Below are 16,863 nucleotides of genomic sequence, written 5' to 3'. Positions count from 1 at the left end.
ATAGTTGGATAGTGGATATTATGAAATGGTATGCATGCCTGTCAATTTTCGATGTAAAGAAATTTTGTCTTTTAAAAACGAATGCAATGTTTGTAAAATGTATCATATAGAGGTCAAATACCTCGCAATGTAATCAACTATTGTGAATCGTTTATAATGTATATGAACGGGTCATTTCAACAGTGGTGTGGCGTAATAGTGCGGAGATAAGCCATGATCAACAGTTAAAACAATTTGGGGTGTTTTTAGTTTTGATGAGAGAGAAAAAGCTGGGTTTAGTGGGTTGTAAAGAGAGATGATGAATGTGTTAGTGTCCATGAATGGGTAATATGTTGGTGGGTAAGGAATAGAAGGTATCGGAAGAAGAATATTATGATTTAGAAAATTAGGTTAAGATATTTGGTTATGTGAGTAATTGAATATTAGTATCGTTTTATGAATACGAACGGCCATAATTTGGGTGGTAAATAATATATAAGGATAATATAATATAATATAATACAATACAATTCTATTCCCCCTTCGAGCATCAAACAAGGATATAAAATGCAACCATCCAGGCTATAACAGGACTTCCAATGAAGCAAGAGGTCACGGGTTCGATATTGACTAGAGGATGCTTTGTCTGGTAGCGGTGGAGGCCTGGCTTGCCGTTTACCCGGGGTTTACCAACTAGAGGGGTGCCATTATAGTTCGTCGCTAGGAGGTTCCTCGTAAAAAAAAAAAAAAGATATAAAATGTAAGTTTAAAGATAAAAAAGGGTATTAATGTAATTTCAATTGCTACCGATTGATTGACTCGGTTGGTACAAAACAGGATTACTTGATTTCAAGTCTGCTGCCTATGCTCACCTTAAAACTGAAAACAAGGGCAGACAAGGGTATTCAAGTCTTACCCTTTAAATCTGGTAATGGTGTCCAGTCTGTTTCCTAGACTAATGTACCCCACTAAATTTACTCACTTCAATAAAAATTCATTTTTTAAATTAATATATATCAATATCCATATCATCTGTATTTGTATTTATATTCGTATTCATATTTAATTATCAATTCTTGTTTTATAACATAAATTCAAAATATCACAGAACTCAAGATCATTTAAATTTAAAGTAGACTTTCAAAGCACAGACCATTTATAACTTCCCAATTCAAACAATATCCTTAAAAATAAATTCTTTCCTTTTTACATTTAATTTTCAATATCCTTTACAACTTTTCCCATTTTAACATACCAATTATGTTAACATCTTTGTTCATTTGTACAATTAAAATCTTTACATACCATGAATACCAGCTCTATTTCAAAAATGTATTCTACTATTCAATTCGATATTTGATTCAACTATATATATTTTTTATTTTTATATTGTTGCTAAAATAAAGCCTAGGGTGTGTATTATTTTGTTCTCATAGAGTTTAGACTTTGTTTTTGGAATGTGAATGTAGATGTGATTAATATGTCCAGTCTGTCCATTTGACCTCTCACAAGTCACAACACAACCTTTCAATACTTAATTAAACACTAACTTTTTCTTTAAATTCACATATTACTTGTCTCATAAACCATAATTATTTCTACAACTTTTTTTTTTTTTTTTCGTTTAAAGCCAGCTAGTGCTTTTTGACTAACCATAATCCATAAAATGCTTTGATAACAGTAAGTGTATACATCTATTTCGGTTACACCGGCCTTCAAAGATTTAATTTTTATAAAACCCATAGATAGAAGGTTCAAGAATTTGCTACTAAAATTTTACATTTCTTGGTTATAATATATTTAATCAACATTTATATTTATATTATATTATATTTATATTTATATATACTAGTGAAATGACCCGTGAAACCACGAGTTTGTTTAAACAGAACAGTTTAATGATATGTTTTAGGTATTAAGTGAACGTAAATGTTAAAGTATTTAGTTTAATGACCCGTGGAATCACAGAGTCCGACTAAGAAACTCGTCAGTTGAACATTTCATCAAACACCTAAAATGCATATTAAACAATATACATCAAATCATAAGAGATGATATTGGTTGTCATTTTATTTTAAAAGTGTAAATCAAAATATAAATTTAGAATTGGTTTCCTTCTGCATAACTTTTATACCTTTCCGTACTCAATTCAAAATAATTAATTAAAATAATTCAAAAATATTTAATTTTAATGATTAAAATAATTATTAATAAGATTTATTAATAATAATAATAATTAATTAATAAGATTTAATTTTAATTAAAAATAATATAGATTAATTTAGATTTTTTTCTTTTTCTTTTTGATTTTTTCTTAATAAATGAATTACGCTAATAATGAAATTATCATTTTAGCATTTTAATATTAATTATAGATTGATAGATAGATAATAAGTATAAGTCATATTAAAATAATATAGATATGTTATAAAGATATACACAATTACACATACATCACCTACTACTGATGAGTCCCTGCCTTCTTATTATCACCCCCTAAGAATTCCATGTGAGTTGTTGTGTGTTCTCTGCAAATATTCCCTTCATCTTCAAAAAAAGACCCCTTTTTTAATTCTTGAATTCCAATTATTCTCTTCAATTCAAGGGATCTGTTGAAGCTATTCATATATACAGATACCCTTTTGGGCAAATTATAATTCCCACATTTTGGATTTGTGATTCATCTTCATATGGGTTTATATTTATTTTCAGTTTGGCTGTTTTATAAAAGATCTAGGGTTTAGTCCCCTCTTCATTTGTGTGTTTGGAGATTAAGCACAAAATAAAAAAATTGGTTTATTTGAGTTGTTATTTCTCTCCAAACATCTTCACATTCAGGTAAAAATCTTAAATTTTTATGTTCATTTTTTGTTTCATTTCTTTTGAGATTCAAGATGTTATTATGCATTTAAGTTTATATATTTTTACTTGTTTATTTTTGTACTTTTAAAGATCTAAAATTGTTTACCGTGTGAACACACGAATATATATTAAATTGGTTGCTTTAAGAGATGGAATTCTATTTTTTTTTTTTTTACCTACTTATAGCATATACATTGTTTGAGATTTACTCTAATATCTGAACGGGTGATTGTGTTCTTCCACATTTATAAAATTTCAAAATAGAATATATTTTTTCCTTCAAGTTTGCATCTTTTTTTCAATTTGAAGACTGGGCAACAATTCATTTGGTTAATTTCTATATAATCATATGTTTAATTAGTCCAATACTTTTTTTTTGTGTGGGATCAGAGTTTATGATTTATTTGTACCCCACATACATAGTGTCTGGTATTTTATTTTCTGAATTACAAAATTAATTTTATGTGTGTTTCTTTTAATTGAAGCAGTTAAAGTTAATAATCTTTATACCAGGTCATGGTACTTTTGCTCTTGATTATGTTTTTGTGATTTCCAAATTATGTGGAACCAAAATAATTGTCTACAAGGTTTAATAAGTTTCTTTGACCAAATTAAAAGATTAGTCCATTAAAAATTTAAAATCATCATAAACTAATTGATTATTAATTTTCAGGGTATTTTAAAATACTCACAAAATGGGTCTCAAGAAGGATATGACTGAAGAAATACCATCTTTAAATCTTGAAGTATGGCATCTTATAGCAATATTTGTAGCATTAGCCATTGTTGTTGTTCTTTCATTTCTTTGGTGTTACACCTTCACTAGAAAGAAATCGAAAAGCCGAAACGGTCGACTCCCAGTTACGCAAAAACCGACTATAGTATCAGCAGAGATCAAAGACATAAGAGTTGATCAAAATTCAGCTAATACATACATGGGTCAAGATCCAAATTCTCACACTTTATGGGATAAGTTTAGTGACAAAGATAAGGATTCGGACAAACTTTTAACGCGTCCCAGTGTCGATAAGAGTAGATACGGTGATAATAGTAGTCAATCGGGATCGTTTAATCATATAGACAAAGAAGAATCGGGCCCTGATTCGGGCTCACATCCTATGACTGGAAGTTCGCCGTTATCTGGTTTACCGGAGTTTTCTCACTTAGGTTGGGGACATTGGTTTACGTTGAGGGATCTTGAGATGGCAACTAACCGTTTTTCGAAGGATAATGTTATTGGCGAAGGTGGTTACGGGGTCGTGTATCGTGGTCATCTTGTTAATGGCTCTCCTGTGGCTGTTAAGAAGATTCTCAACAACGTGTAAGTTTGTAATAACATTACTCGTTCGTGTATAATACTCTATACTTTTCATATTTATTGTCCAGTATTCCTTTTTGGAATTGGGATATCCCAAATACATTGTCCACTTTCATAAATATATAAGAATAAGATAAATATATAAGAATAAGAAGATAAAGTTCATTTATACCCCTAATGTGTGTATGTAAGACGAAAATATAGGTAAAAAGTATGGGGTAAAACTACAAAATACATGGAAAAAAGTACAATGTATTGATTATATTTCAGAAACCGTGTGTTTTTTTGTGTGGGGGACAAGTAATATGGGACGAAGGGAGTATATGATAACATGGTGCTTTATTGCGTTTATTAGTGGGTGATGTAAATTTCATAATATGGATTTTTTTTTAATTGTTGTTTCCAATTTGGATTGTAGTGGACAAGCTGAGAAGGAGTTTCGAGTTGAAGTTGAAGCGATTGGTCACGTACGTCATAAAAATTTAGTTAGACTTCTAGGATATTGTATCGAAGGGACTCACAGGTAAAGCTTCTTTTTGTATGTAGTTCACATGAATCTTTATTAAGTATTGAGCGAAAAGTTTAAATTTTTAACATAAAAATTTAGGTTGTTGGTGTATGAGTATGTGAACAATGGTAATTTAGAGCAATGGCTTCATGGTGCTATGCGCCAACATGGTTATCTTACTTGGGAGGCTCGTATGAAAGTTATTCTTGGTACTGCAAAGGCGTAAGTTTTCATCTGATTTTAGTAAATTTGATATGCAGTTTTTATGTTTTTTTGGTAATTTCTCATGTTGCGAGTTTTTGCAGGCTTTCGTACTTGCATGAGGCAATCGAGCCAAAAGTGGTGCACCGAGATATCAAGTCCAGCAATATATTAATTGACCATGAGTTTAATGCTAAACTTTCGGATTTTGGGCTTGCCAAGTTGTTGGGTGCCGGAAAAAGTCATATCACAACAAGAGTTATGGGTACCTTCGGGTAAGTACCATCATCATGGATGATGATATATTCACCATCAAAATTGATAAATCTACCATAATCGTGCATTAGGTACTTGTACTGTACAAGTAGCTGGTGCACAATTATGGTGGATTTATCAATTTTGATGGTGAAAATATCAATGCCCATCATCGTTGTTTACTATAACATTGAGACAATATAGAGGAATGTTACATAAGCTAATTCGAACATAATTTTCTTCTTCTTCTGAAAGAACATTTTTATGGTTCATTATGTTTGACTTACACTTTAAGGTTTTGATAGATACGTAGCTCCAGAATATGCAAATAGTGGGCTTCTGAACGAAAAGAGCGATGTTTATAGTTTTGGAGTTCTTCTTCTAGAAGCAATTACAGGACGAGATCCAGTGGATTATGGTCGCCCAGCAGACGAGGTCTTTTTATACCTTAATTTAGTAGTGATTTTTTTGATTGTTTTTCAAAGTGGATTTTAAATTTTAGTTTTTGATGTTGGGGCTTGTAGGTAAATCTGGTCGATTGGCTCAAAATGATGGTTGGAAACAGACGGTCAGAAGAGGTTGTTGACCCTAACATTGGTACCAAACCATCTAGAACCGCACTTAAACGGGCTCTGTTGACTGCTTTAAGATGTGTTGACCCTGATTCAGAGAAGAGACTTACAATGGGCGAAGTCGTGCGCATGCTCGAGTCCGAGGAGTATCCATTAACACGAGAGGTTGGTTGATAAACCTTTATATCTATTATCTATTGGTAATAACTAAAACCGTTGTGTATAAACATGTGAACTGTACTGTTCACATGGGCATTTTGGTAATTAAACATCGTGCGCATTTAGTATAGTAGTTTTAGTAATCAAAAAAGGTGCACACAAACAATTAATAAAGGCAAAATTACTAAAATACATGTGTATAAACTGTGAACCTTACTGTTTATAAGGGCATTTTGGTAATTATAATTAAACATTGTGCACATTTAGTATAGTAGTTATTTTTGGTAATTAAATATTGTGCGCCAAGTTTTAGTAATTAAAGGTGTACACGAACAATTAAAAAAGAAAAATTACCAAAATACCCCTGTGTATAAACTGAACTTTCTTGTTCACAAGGGGCATTTTGGTAATTAAACATCGTGCGCATTTAGTATAGTACTGTACTCAATACTGTAAATGTATTAATAAAACTACATACAGGGTCGAAGACGACGTAAGAATCGAGCAAATCCAACAGAACCCGAGTCACAGACTGAGAACTCTGATGCAGAAAAGGGTACCAGATAAAATTTAAAAGCAGCAACCAACCCGACCCGAACCAACCCGACCTAATCATACAACACAGTACAAAAACAAAGTGCTGAAGATGGTTGTTGCATCTATTGAAATCGAAGATGTGGGCAAGCTAATATGAAACACATATATTTTTTAGTTATTTACATGTAGATGATGATGATGATGATGATAATGTTGGAGAAATTGATTTGTGCATGAAGATTAGTCACCTTTAAAGATTACTGGTGTGTACAGTTTCTTTTTATGGGTGTGATCAATACTAGATTGGCATGACCATAGTTTTTTAGCTCTTTGGCCGATTTTAGATATGTTTTTCGTTCTGCGAAGAAAGATTAATGGATTCTTCTATATACATATGATATATGATATATGATATTCAACTTTTTTTTTTTTTGTTGGTCCTTTTATAGTTGTTGCTTGTTTTAAGTCAGTTGATGTTGCTTGCATTGTATTTGCAGCAATCTGGTTTTATAGTTGAACTTTAGGAGCAATAGTCGAAAGTAAGCAATTCATACTGATCAAAATTTGATATGAAGCAATGTTACATTAACTTCTATATGTGCTGACTATTTACCTTAAATTTGGAGTCTTAAACTCTTGATTATAATTGAATTTTATTTTCTGGCAAATAAACGATAACATTAATACGGATCTGAAAATTAACAAGTGCATTCGATACACAAGAATTTAAAATGAACCCTAACCAAACTAAACAAATAGCCTCACTAACAAGGTGAGAACACAATGTAAATTGAATTGTTACACTGCTTTGGTGGGGGGTCATGATCAACCTTATATGTTATGTATGACCTAGTGTTGTTATTTGGTTTTTAAATGACATGGGCAGTTTTTAAGTATTCAGAAAGCATAACTACAGCAAGATTGATTGGAACAATACACACATTTTTTTTTTTTTTTTTTTTCTTTTCTGAAAAGCAAAATAATTTTATAAATATCAATCAAGAATATACAAGAGTACTGAAATGCCTAATAGAGCCATGAAGTAACACAACAGCCCAATAGCCAAACTCAATTACATATAGAAGCAAAAGGGAAATAAAGCTGCAGAGTTAGCAGCAATACATATACATCTCCTACAGCTCTCCATATGAGCTTGGACTAGTGAGCCAAATATGCCAATCCATTTTGAGATTTCGAATTCTTCTCGCGATCCATTCAAAGCTTCGAACTTGGATTTCGTTTAGCGCAATTGGACCATTCCATTTTTTGTTGTGGAAAACCTTCGAGTTTCAATTCCTCCAAATCAAATAGCCACAAATATACTCGACCGCTTGCCATATTTGACTGCCAACACACGACTTAGCATTAGCGAAGTTACCTTGAAAAATTTCCTCAAATCCGATATTTGGAAGATTACCACGATTCCACCATTTATAAACTCGTTCCCATACGTCCTTTGGGTCTTTACATTCCCATAAGATGTGATCAGTTGATTCTAACCCATCATCACAAACCGGGCATCTCACCGAGTCAAGATCGATACCTCGTTTATTTAGCTCGATTCGAACCGGCAATCTTCGAAGTTTTGCCCGCCAAATAAAAATCTCTATTTTTTTCGGAACCAAATAGTTGCATAAGGTTTTCAGGCTGTCATGATATTGCTCTAAAATTTTTGCATCGATTAATGTTGTAAGCTCCTTGGTTGTAAAAATATTCTTGCCCGAAAGGTTCCACGTCCAAGCATCTTCATTCCTGTTACATTTATTCAAAGAATTAATAATGTTAGTGAAAACTTCCAGCTCCCCGCATTCTCTCCCGAATAGATTTCTGCGCCAATTCCAGCTTAAATCCCAGCTGCTGCCTGTCCAATGTATTCGATCGCAAACCCGTACATCTTGCTGCAGTTCCTGCCTGTAAAGCCTCTTGAATTTCAGTTTAAGAATATCACCTTGTAGCCATGGTTCTTCCCAGAACAGAGTACTCGATCCATCACCAATTTCTTTGTGAAAAGACTTGCAAAATGAGATACCTGCATTGTTTATATCTTGTCATGTTTTCACAATATTATACCAGGTGAAGCATTTAGGCCGAATGGAAGGGCAATTTGAAAACAGCCCGCCAAACGAACCATGAATGCTTGAGATTATTTTAACCCAAAAAGCATCTTTTTCGGTTAAAAAACGCCACCACCATTTTCCGATCAAAGCCAAATTCTTCCCATGGAGGGACCCAATGTTTAAGCCCCCCAAATCGTATGGGACAAGTAATTTTTCCCATTTCACCCAAGCTATTTTGTGAATATCACCCGACCCGCCCCAAAAAAAATTACGTCTCAATCTCTCAAGAATTTTTAGCACACAAGAGGGAGCACGATAAAGCGAGAAATAATACAAGGGTAAGCTATTTAGGACCGACTTAACTAGGGTTAACCGTCCACCGAAAGACAAAGTCCGCGCTTTCCAATCCGAAAGCCGTTTCTTAAATTTCTCGATAACCGGCTTCCAATCACTCGATTTATTCATTCTGGAACCAATTGGGAGACCAAGGTATGTAAATGGTAGTTCGCCAACATTACAGTCTATTTCGTTAGCCACTGATATAATAACCGCCTTGTCAACCCCGATACCAAACAAGTTGCTTTTGTGGTAATTGACTTTGAGTCCAGAAACCAATTCAAAACATTTGAGAATTTTTATGAGATTATGCGCATTCCTTCGACTCCATTTTCCGAAAAACATAGTATTATCTGCGTATTGCAAATGAGATACTGTGATCTTATCCGCACCAACATCAACGCCTCTGAACAGATTTTTTTCAATTGCTACCTTTGTAAGAAAGTTTAGTCCTTCCGTTGCAATGATGAATAAAAAGGGTGAAAGAGGATCCCCTTGCCTTACCCCCTTTTTCAACTGAAATTCGTTTGTTGGAGAACCAAGAAATAATCCAACGCCTCCACTTGGAACCAAATCCCATACATTTCATTACCTCGATCAAGAAATCACATCGAAGATTATCAAAGGCTTTCTCAAAATCTACTTTGAAAATTAAGCTCTTTTCTTTTTTGTCCTTCAAGTATGAGATTGTTTCATTTGCTATTAACGCCCCATCAAGAATGAATCGACCCTTCATAAATGCGCTTTGTTCTTCACCTATGAGATTAGGGACAACTCTTCTTAAACGATTAGATAGGAGCTTAGCTATTATTTTATAATAGCTACCTATTAAGCTAATCGGGCGAAAGTCTCCAAAGTTTAACGGATCTGACTTTTTCGGAACCAATGTTATGAAAGAAGAATTACAGTCTAACGAAATCTCTTCTTTATTCCAAAACCAATCCACTGCTCTCATGAGGTCATCTTTTATCAACCACCAGTACCTCTTAAAAAATTTAAAGTTGAAACCATCTGGGCCTGGTGCCCTTTGTGCTGCCACAATTTTTAATCGCTTCCCAAACTTCTTCTTCATCAAAATGAGATTCGAGAGAGGTAACCTCATTGTCCGATAGCCTACTGGTTTGTAAGCCCTCAATTACCGGGTTGTTGTTTTGCACTTCACCAAAACGCTCTTTGAAAAATTTAAAAGCTTCAGCCTTTATAACTTCCGGTTCCTCAACCCATTCTCCACTGATTGTAGTGCCTCTGATGTTACATTTTGCTTGTCGCCTCCTAATTATCGAGTGAAAATATTTAGAATTTTCGTCTCCCTCAGTTACCCATTTTATTCTTGCCTTTTGACGTGCCATTCCCGTTTTAAGCTTTTCTTTTTCGAACCATTGTTTCTTCGCTTGCTACCAATATGCCATTTCAGCATCAGTAAGAAGCCTTTTCTCATCTTCTAATTCCCAATTCATGGCTGTTTTTTTTAAGCTCATTGATCTCCACATTTAGATTGCTAAAGTTTTCTCTGCTCCAGTTTTTAAGTGCGTATTTAACATTCTTCAATTTATTTCGAAAGATACAATTGAGTCTATTTCCATCCACCTTGATGTTCCAAGCTTCAATTATCACGTCGTCTTCCCCGTTCACGTTAAACCATTCGTCAAAAATCTTAAATGGTTTTGGACCAAAATCGTTGATTTTGTCTCTTAAAATGATCGGGCAATGGTCTGACCATTCTCTTTCTAAAGCAACTGACGAAAGATCTCGCCATAGCTGGTGAAACTCCTCGGATACTAAAAACCTGTCTAATTTACTGAATTTGATTCCATCGTCACTTAATCTCGTGTATTTTCTTCCTCCCAATGGAATGTCGATGAGTCTTGTTCTCTCAATGAAGTCATTAAAATTTTCAGCTCTATACTCATGAAAAACGCAGTTAAACCTTTCCTCCTTATCTCGAACTTCGTTAAAATCCCCGCAAATTACCCAAGCATTTCGTTCACTAGTAACTAAAGTTTCCAGCATATTCCACATTCTCCTTTTGTCTCTATCATTGTGAGGACCATAGACGTTTACAATTATAGATTCCTGTTTCGATCTTTTCCATTGCCCTTTATTGCAATGAAGAAATCTTCAACCCTCTGATCTATAACCTCGAAGCTACTGTTGTCCCAAATAATAAGTAAACCACCCGATTTTCCTTCCATATTTTTTTGAACAAAGCCAAAACTACTAGACCCCCATAAAGATTCAACCCAATTTGGTTTGGCATCATGAAGTTTGGTCTCTTGAAAGACAGCTATATCTGGACGTTCTAACAAACATAATTTCCTCACCCACCCAAAATTCCCTTCTTGATTCATGCTACGGACATTTAAAGACAAAATCTTCATGATTATAATAATATGTGATCGAAAAGAAAAACATTGAGTGCAAACATCTTACTGTTGTTTCTGATCAAGCCAACGCAGCCCTAATTCGCCTCCAAACTTTTTTAATTCGACGCTGCTGTAAGAGCTAGAAGATGTGTTGTGCTTTTTCTTCAATTTCCTTTCTGGTTGAAGGTTTTTGGATCCTCCCTTCTCGAATTTAACATTTGACTCCTTTTGATTTAGATTTGCTTCTCAATCTACTATCCTTGCTGTTTGATAAAAATTTCCTCTTTCGATTAGTTTGAGGAGTTCTAGCAATTGATTTTGCAAATCTGATTTTTGAAGAGCCTCGACAGTTCCCAATTGCTCTCCAGTATCCCTCTTTCTCATGTGTAGTCGTTTGTTTTCGCTCGATCGTTTCTCTATTGCTTTTTGCAGGTGTGATGGTCGTATGACAAATAGGGTCCTTGTTTCTATCCCCTCTCTATATATTAAAACAAAGTCCATATTAATTAATACTTTTAAAATTTTCCTTTAATTTTTAATCTCCACCCTTAAAAGAAATGATCAAACGCTCAGGATTTATCTTAATTAATACCTTATGATCTTAACTAAGGATTAATTGGTCTTCTCTAATTTATCCCTAATTTTTTCGCTCTGTATTCACCTTACCATTCTAAATCAAATTGACGGTTACAACTTGCAAGTTTCTTTCTCAACCTTCAAAAACAAAAACCGCCCAACAAATTCTTCTTGAATTAAACCCTAACGGCTGCACTATATCGGTCGCTCATTGAAACACACCCCAAAATTTTAGTTTACTGATCTGGATTCATAATAAATTCTCACACGAATTAGGTTTACGATTCAAACCATCCATCAGTTAAATTCCTAATTTTGTAAAATGACGAAATCGTGGATCTCGATCACCTAAACTATCTAAGTATTCGTAGCGAAAGAATCTTAAATCAGGTATCGTACTCCTTTCATTACGGTTTACTAATATGAAATCGTTTATGTTTTCCTAAATTGTTGTGTAAATTGTAAACAAATTAGTGTTGTTCATCTTTGTATGTACAACAATTTGATTTTTTGTTTTTTATTTTTTTTATTTGGTATTATTGAAATTTATAGGGTTAATCTTTGATCCCTGACCTGTCAGAGTGTCGTTGATTAACTAAATAATGTATTTACAAAATAAAAAAATGCACGTTAATAGTATATATGAAATATGAATAAAGCTTCTTTCAATTACTCCCTTTCGTCAATTCCGAATACTGATTTGGGTTGTTGTTTCTCTAAATGTCAATAAGGTTCGTATGTAATAGGGAGTGCTATTCATTAGATGCAATATCATAATGGTTGTTATATGCAGGGTTCAACAACACTGTATCACTACACGATCACATGAACTTCAGAAGTTACAAGGTGATATTCGTATTTATTTTTTATTGTGGTTGTTTATCGATTAAAGAATTGATGTAATTTTATGATCATAAAGTGCTTTAAGGTATGGCGTGGAAAGTACTTCTGGATAAAGTGATGCAGTAAACAAGTGTGATTTTTCAGAAGCCAAATGGATGAAACATGAGGTTGTTGAAGTATTTGTAAATCTGTGCAGTCTGACTTTTTTATGTCAAACTTTACATGGACAAACGGTTATGATTTGATAATGCGAGTGAAAGATGGAATATACCGAGTTGAGCACTTGGGTTTTTTAATTTGAAGATCATGGAAGTGAATGAGATTAAGTTATTGCAAGATTAAGAAACCTGCAACCACTGATTGAAACTGAAGGTACATATATTCACAACAACAACTTCTTTTAAAATCCCTCATTAGTTTATGTAATTTATTTAATCTGTATATGATTATATATGTGTATATGTGTATGAATTTGAATTTTTTCTTTTGTTGAATTATTATGCAGGTTATAATGAGGGCTTGGAATTTAAGAGCAGCTGCTCATTTTATTCCGGCAAAGGCGTTTCATCCTAGGCATGAACCTTTGGTCATTTTTCATTGGATACGGAACATACTAACTGAAAGATACTTCACCTGTAGTGTTTGCAATATTACATATGTTAAGCTCGTCTTACAAATATCCGGGTTTGGTGATCATTATCAAATGCTTTTTTGTATCTCCGAATACTTATGGTGATTCAGTTCTAGCTAAGGAACTTTGTGTTTGTACATATGTGCTTTAGCATGTACTACTACCAAAGATTGTTTTTTTTAACACAATCTAACTGTTTCGCATTTGTAGGATAAACGTGGGAAAGAAATTGTTTTGATAGCAATGGAAAAGGCAATCAGCAAGACAGTAGCTATTGCAGAGATTATTAAGGTTTGCTACTCAAATTACTTGCGTGGTCTAAAGGCTCACATTAATCTTAGTTTGGAATTGTCTCTTTCATACTAAGATTAATTGAACTGTTCTATTTTACCCTTACAGATACAGGACGGTTCCCATCTACTCCTAATGAAAACCGTTGTTCACCAAATTAGTTTTCAAACGTAGCAATTTCCATTCAAAATCCTCCCAAATAAAAAATGACCATAGATAACTTTTTTACTACTCAAATCGTTAAAAACTATACTAAGATCGTTGATTAACATGATACCATAATGATCCGTATTCCGCATTCCCATAATTCTTTCATCAGTTTGTTTATTTTTCTCTCAAAATGCTTTGATTTCTTCACTAAGAAGCCAATGAGTCTAAAATCACATGACGAAATCGGATCGATACAACATACGGTATCCATTTACGCAAGTCAATTTAGGTATTTACTCTTAATTTCATGTTGAGTTTCAAAATGGTTTCTGGATGAAAGAATTCGTGGAGGCTTTCATTTTTTTTTTCTTTTTAATATGTTACTATAATAAAGGATGTAGTATTAATCATAAGTGCGGTTGTTCTTTCCCTTGAGGTAGGTGATTTGTGTCTGCTTTTTCTAATTTTGTATATGTATATGTATGTGTATAAATGATAAATGATGAATTTGACATCTTTTTGATTAAATGCAGATATACGAGAAGCAAATTGTCAATTTCATCGATCCAATGCAACGAAACCCGTAGGTATATATTACTGTATTTTTTATTAATTAGTATTGTTGAGTCTCGGTGATGTTAGTCATTTTCTGTATCCTTTAATTCCTTTGTTTGTGATAGTAAATGAAAAAATTAATTAAAACAGATCAAATATGATGCTAAAAAGTAAAAACATATTATATGTCGAGAATATGTATGCATAATATGTGACTGGATTTGAGGAAGTTACTCAAATTCTGATCAAGGTAAGTAAAGTTCATTATGTGTTATCTTGGTTTATATAATATTTTATGTTGTGTAAGTTACAATATGGGCGGGTCGGGGGGCTCGGTAACAGGTTGAAACAAGTCATTTTGGGCTGACCAGAAACACTGCGTTAAAATATGACTCATATGTAACACCATCAAGTTGTAATCTTGCAATGTGAATTTAAAATTTAAAATATGATATGGGTAACAATGGTCAATAAATCTGCCTTTGGCATGTGTTTATGAAAGTAATTTATGTGTCTTTATTAGCAGTTCTAAATTGTTTTCTAACTTATTATGTATCTTAGATTGTCTTCTAACTTATTATGGAGTCTTCTAACTTTACCATGTGCATCACTGTGTAAAGATAATATTTTTTACTGGAGTAACAAAATTAAAAGCTATTGTAGTGATAGTATTCTTTTGGTAGCGCAGAGATAGTCTATGTCAAAAACCGTCTAAGGTGTTTGTCAGTTTGGCTTATTCAATTCAATTTGTTCTGTTTTGAATTTTTAAATAGCAAAACTTAAAAGATAAAACCAAATCCAAATTTGATTTCGATTAAAACTGTAAACTCAACCAAGTCATAATCTAAACAAAATATCCGAATTTTTTTGATAGGGGATGTAAATAAGAATCAAGAGGCAATACAATTGGAGTTCCTTGATACTTTCCGGAAATGGCAGAGAGATCGAGTGGTGAGAGAGGAGGATTGCAGAGCACACCATATTGCCAAAATGAATCAAGAACACGAGCGGTTAGTTTAGGTGTGTTAGGCTGACTTCATTACGTTTATGCTGAAGAAGAATTCAAGCAACACTGATTTTGTCAAGCTATCTAGTGACGAAGCTAGAGAAAGTTAGCAGGTGCAATTTAAACCTTTTTTCTACATTTATTGTATTTCTATAAGTAGTATGATGGCCAATTTACTAAATCTCACCTACTGTATTTCATGGTGTTTTTGACAACTACATTACTAATAGTAGTAAGAGTTTGTAGCTTATCACCTCCTTAATGGCCACTGTATATTAATGACAATATAACACTTAAATACTTCTAAATTTTTTTATTATTATAGTTGCCTAAGAAGTTAGTAGCATAACTTAATTAGTTACTCAAACATGAACCGAAACAAACTTTTGAATTATGAAACAAATTAAAGTATAGCTTACAGGCCAAGTTTTTCCCCCATTTACCAACATGCTGAAACTTTCAATTTTTCTAATAAAATGGAGGTAGTGTAGGAACCAGCTTCTAGGGATTCCTTTTATTTACTTTCAATTAGGTGGCAATTTAGACCCATTTATTTATTAACGGGTCGTTGTCCTTAAGCTCTCTTATATTTTGATTTTTATTTATGTTTTTCTCAGGTGATAGAAAATGTTGGGCGTTCTTATATTCTTATAATATGCTTATGCTTATTGTGTGTTAAAATTGAATGTAATTCATTTGTTTTGATTGTCAAACGGTTTGCTGAAACCTGCAGGTGATCTGATATGGTTAAACATTTGAAGGATTTGATCTCAGATGGAAAAATGGATGAATCCGAGATGAAAGAACCGACAGGTGAATTTCTCTTATAACTGTTGTCCAAATGATGTTTTGTGTTTATATGTATTACAGGTAGCCCCTTACTTAGAGCAGGCTGAGTACGACTCTGGTAACCATTTGGAGGAACTGAAAGCCCATTCATTAATTCGACAACTGGTTCACAATCCCAAACTGCAAGCTGCATGTCCTCTTCCATTTGATGAGGCAAAACTGTGGCAAGGCTAAAGTGGACCTGAACTGAAGCAACTAATTCAGGAACAATTTAGAAACATCAGGTCACGTAAAATTCTTTGCGACACCCTTAAAACTAAAAAGTTGTATATTCTGCCGAGTTTTGAGTGTCAAATGTTCTTAAATTCTTAATATTTCATTGCTTTGTCTATTTAATTTACTGGCCACATTTGATTTGGGTTAGTGTCTTTGGGAACCAATTCATGTTCTGGTACAAGCATGGAAGACAAAAAAATTGCTTTTTCGCTTCACATATTAATGTAAGGATACTTTTTTTTATTTTATTCTTTTTGTAATCAGAGTAATGAGTTATTTTTAACAAAATGTAAGACTTTAGGCAAGTGTTTGATCTTTTGGGTCGAGTAGACCACTTTCAAAATCTTATATAAATATATATGGTTTTTTTCCGACCCATTTTCCCACCAGGTAACAAAAATGTTATGATGCTAATCTCTTCTTTGTTATAACCGAAGTGTGTACTTTCTGCAGTACTCTTATGGATATTGTAGGGTGTGAAAAGTGCTGTCTGTGGGGAAAACATCAGGTTCATGTCCTCAAAAATGCGCTAAAAATCCTATTTTTCGTTGATGGTCAAAAGCACCCAAACCAGCCATATACTGTATCTTTTAATTTTT

At 33.3% G+C, this 16,863-nt stretch overlaps 2 protein-coding genes across 2 annotated transcripts; one reads left to right on the top strand and one right to left on the bottom strand.

The window, feature by feature from the left end:
* The first annotated feature begins 2,451 nt into the window (after positions 1-2,451).
* Positions 2,452-6,780, top strand: LOC139857959 (probable receptor-like protein kinase At5g18500). The gene is made up of 8 exons (XM_071846807.1): positions 2,452-2,817; positions 3,515-4,162; positions 4,578-4,682; positions 4,767-4,889; positions 4,973-5,143; positions 5,429-5,558; positions 5,648-5,860; positions 6,335-6,780. The coding sequence occupies exons 2-8, from the start codon at positions 3,537-3,539 to the stop codon at positions 6,419-6,421; spliced, it is 1,455 nt and encodes a 484-aa protein (XP_071702908.1). The 5' UTR covers positions 2,452-2,817; positions 3,515-3,536; the 3' UTR covers positions 6,422-6,780.
* A 3,438-nt stretch (positions 6,781-10,218) lies between these two features.
* Positions 10,219-10,803, bottom strand: LOC139859300 (uncharacterized). Its single transcript, XM_071848095.1, has one exon. The coding sequence runs from the start codon at positions 10,801-10,803 to the stop codon at positions 10,219-10,221; it is 585 nt and encodes a 194-aa protein (XP_071704196.1).
* Positions 10,804-16,863: the final 6,060 nt, after the last annotated feature.

Source organism: Rutidosis leptorrhynchoides, chromosome 7, assembly GCF_046630445.1.
Source record: "Rutidosis leptorrhynchoides isolate AG116_Rl617_1_P2 chromosome 7, CSIRO_AGI_Rlap_v1, whole genome shotgun sequence".
NCBI classification, from domain to species: Eukaryota; Viridiplantae; Streptophyta; class Magnoliopsida; order Asterales; family Asteraceae; genus Rutidosis; species Rutidosis leptorrhynchoides.
This window is presented reverse-complemented; position numbering and strand designations above follow the sequence as displayed.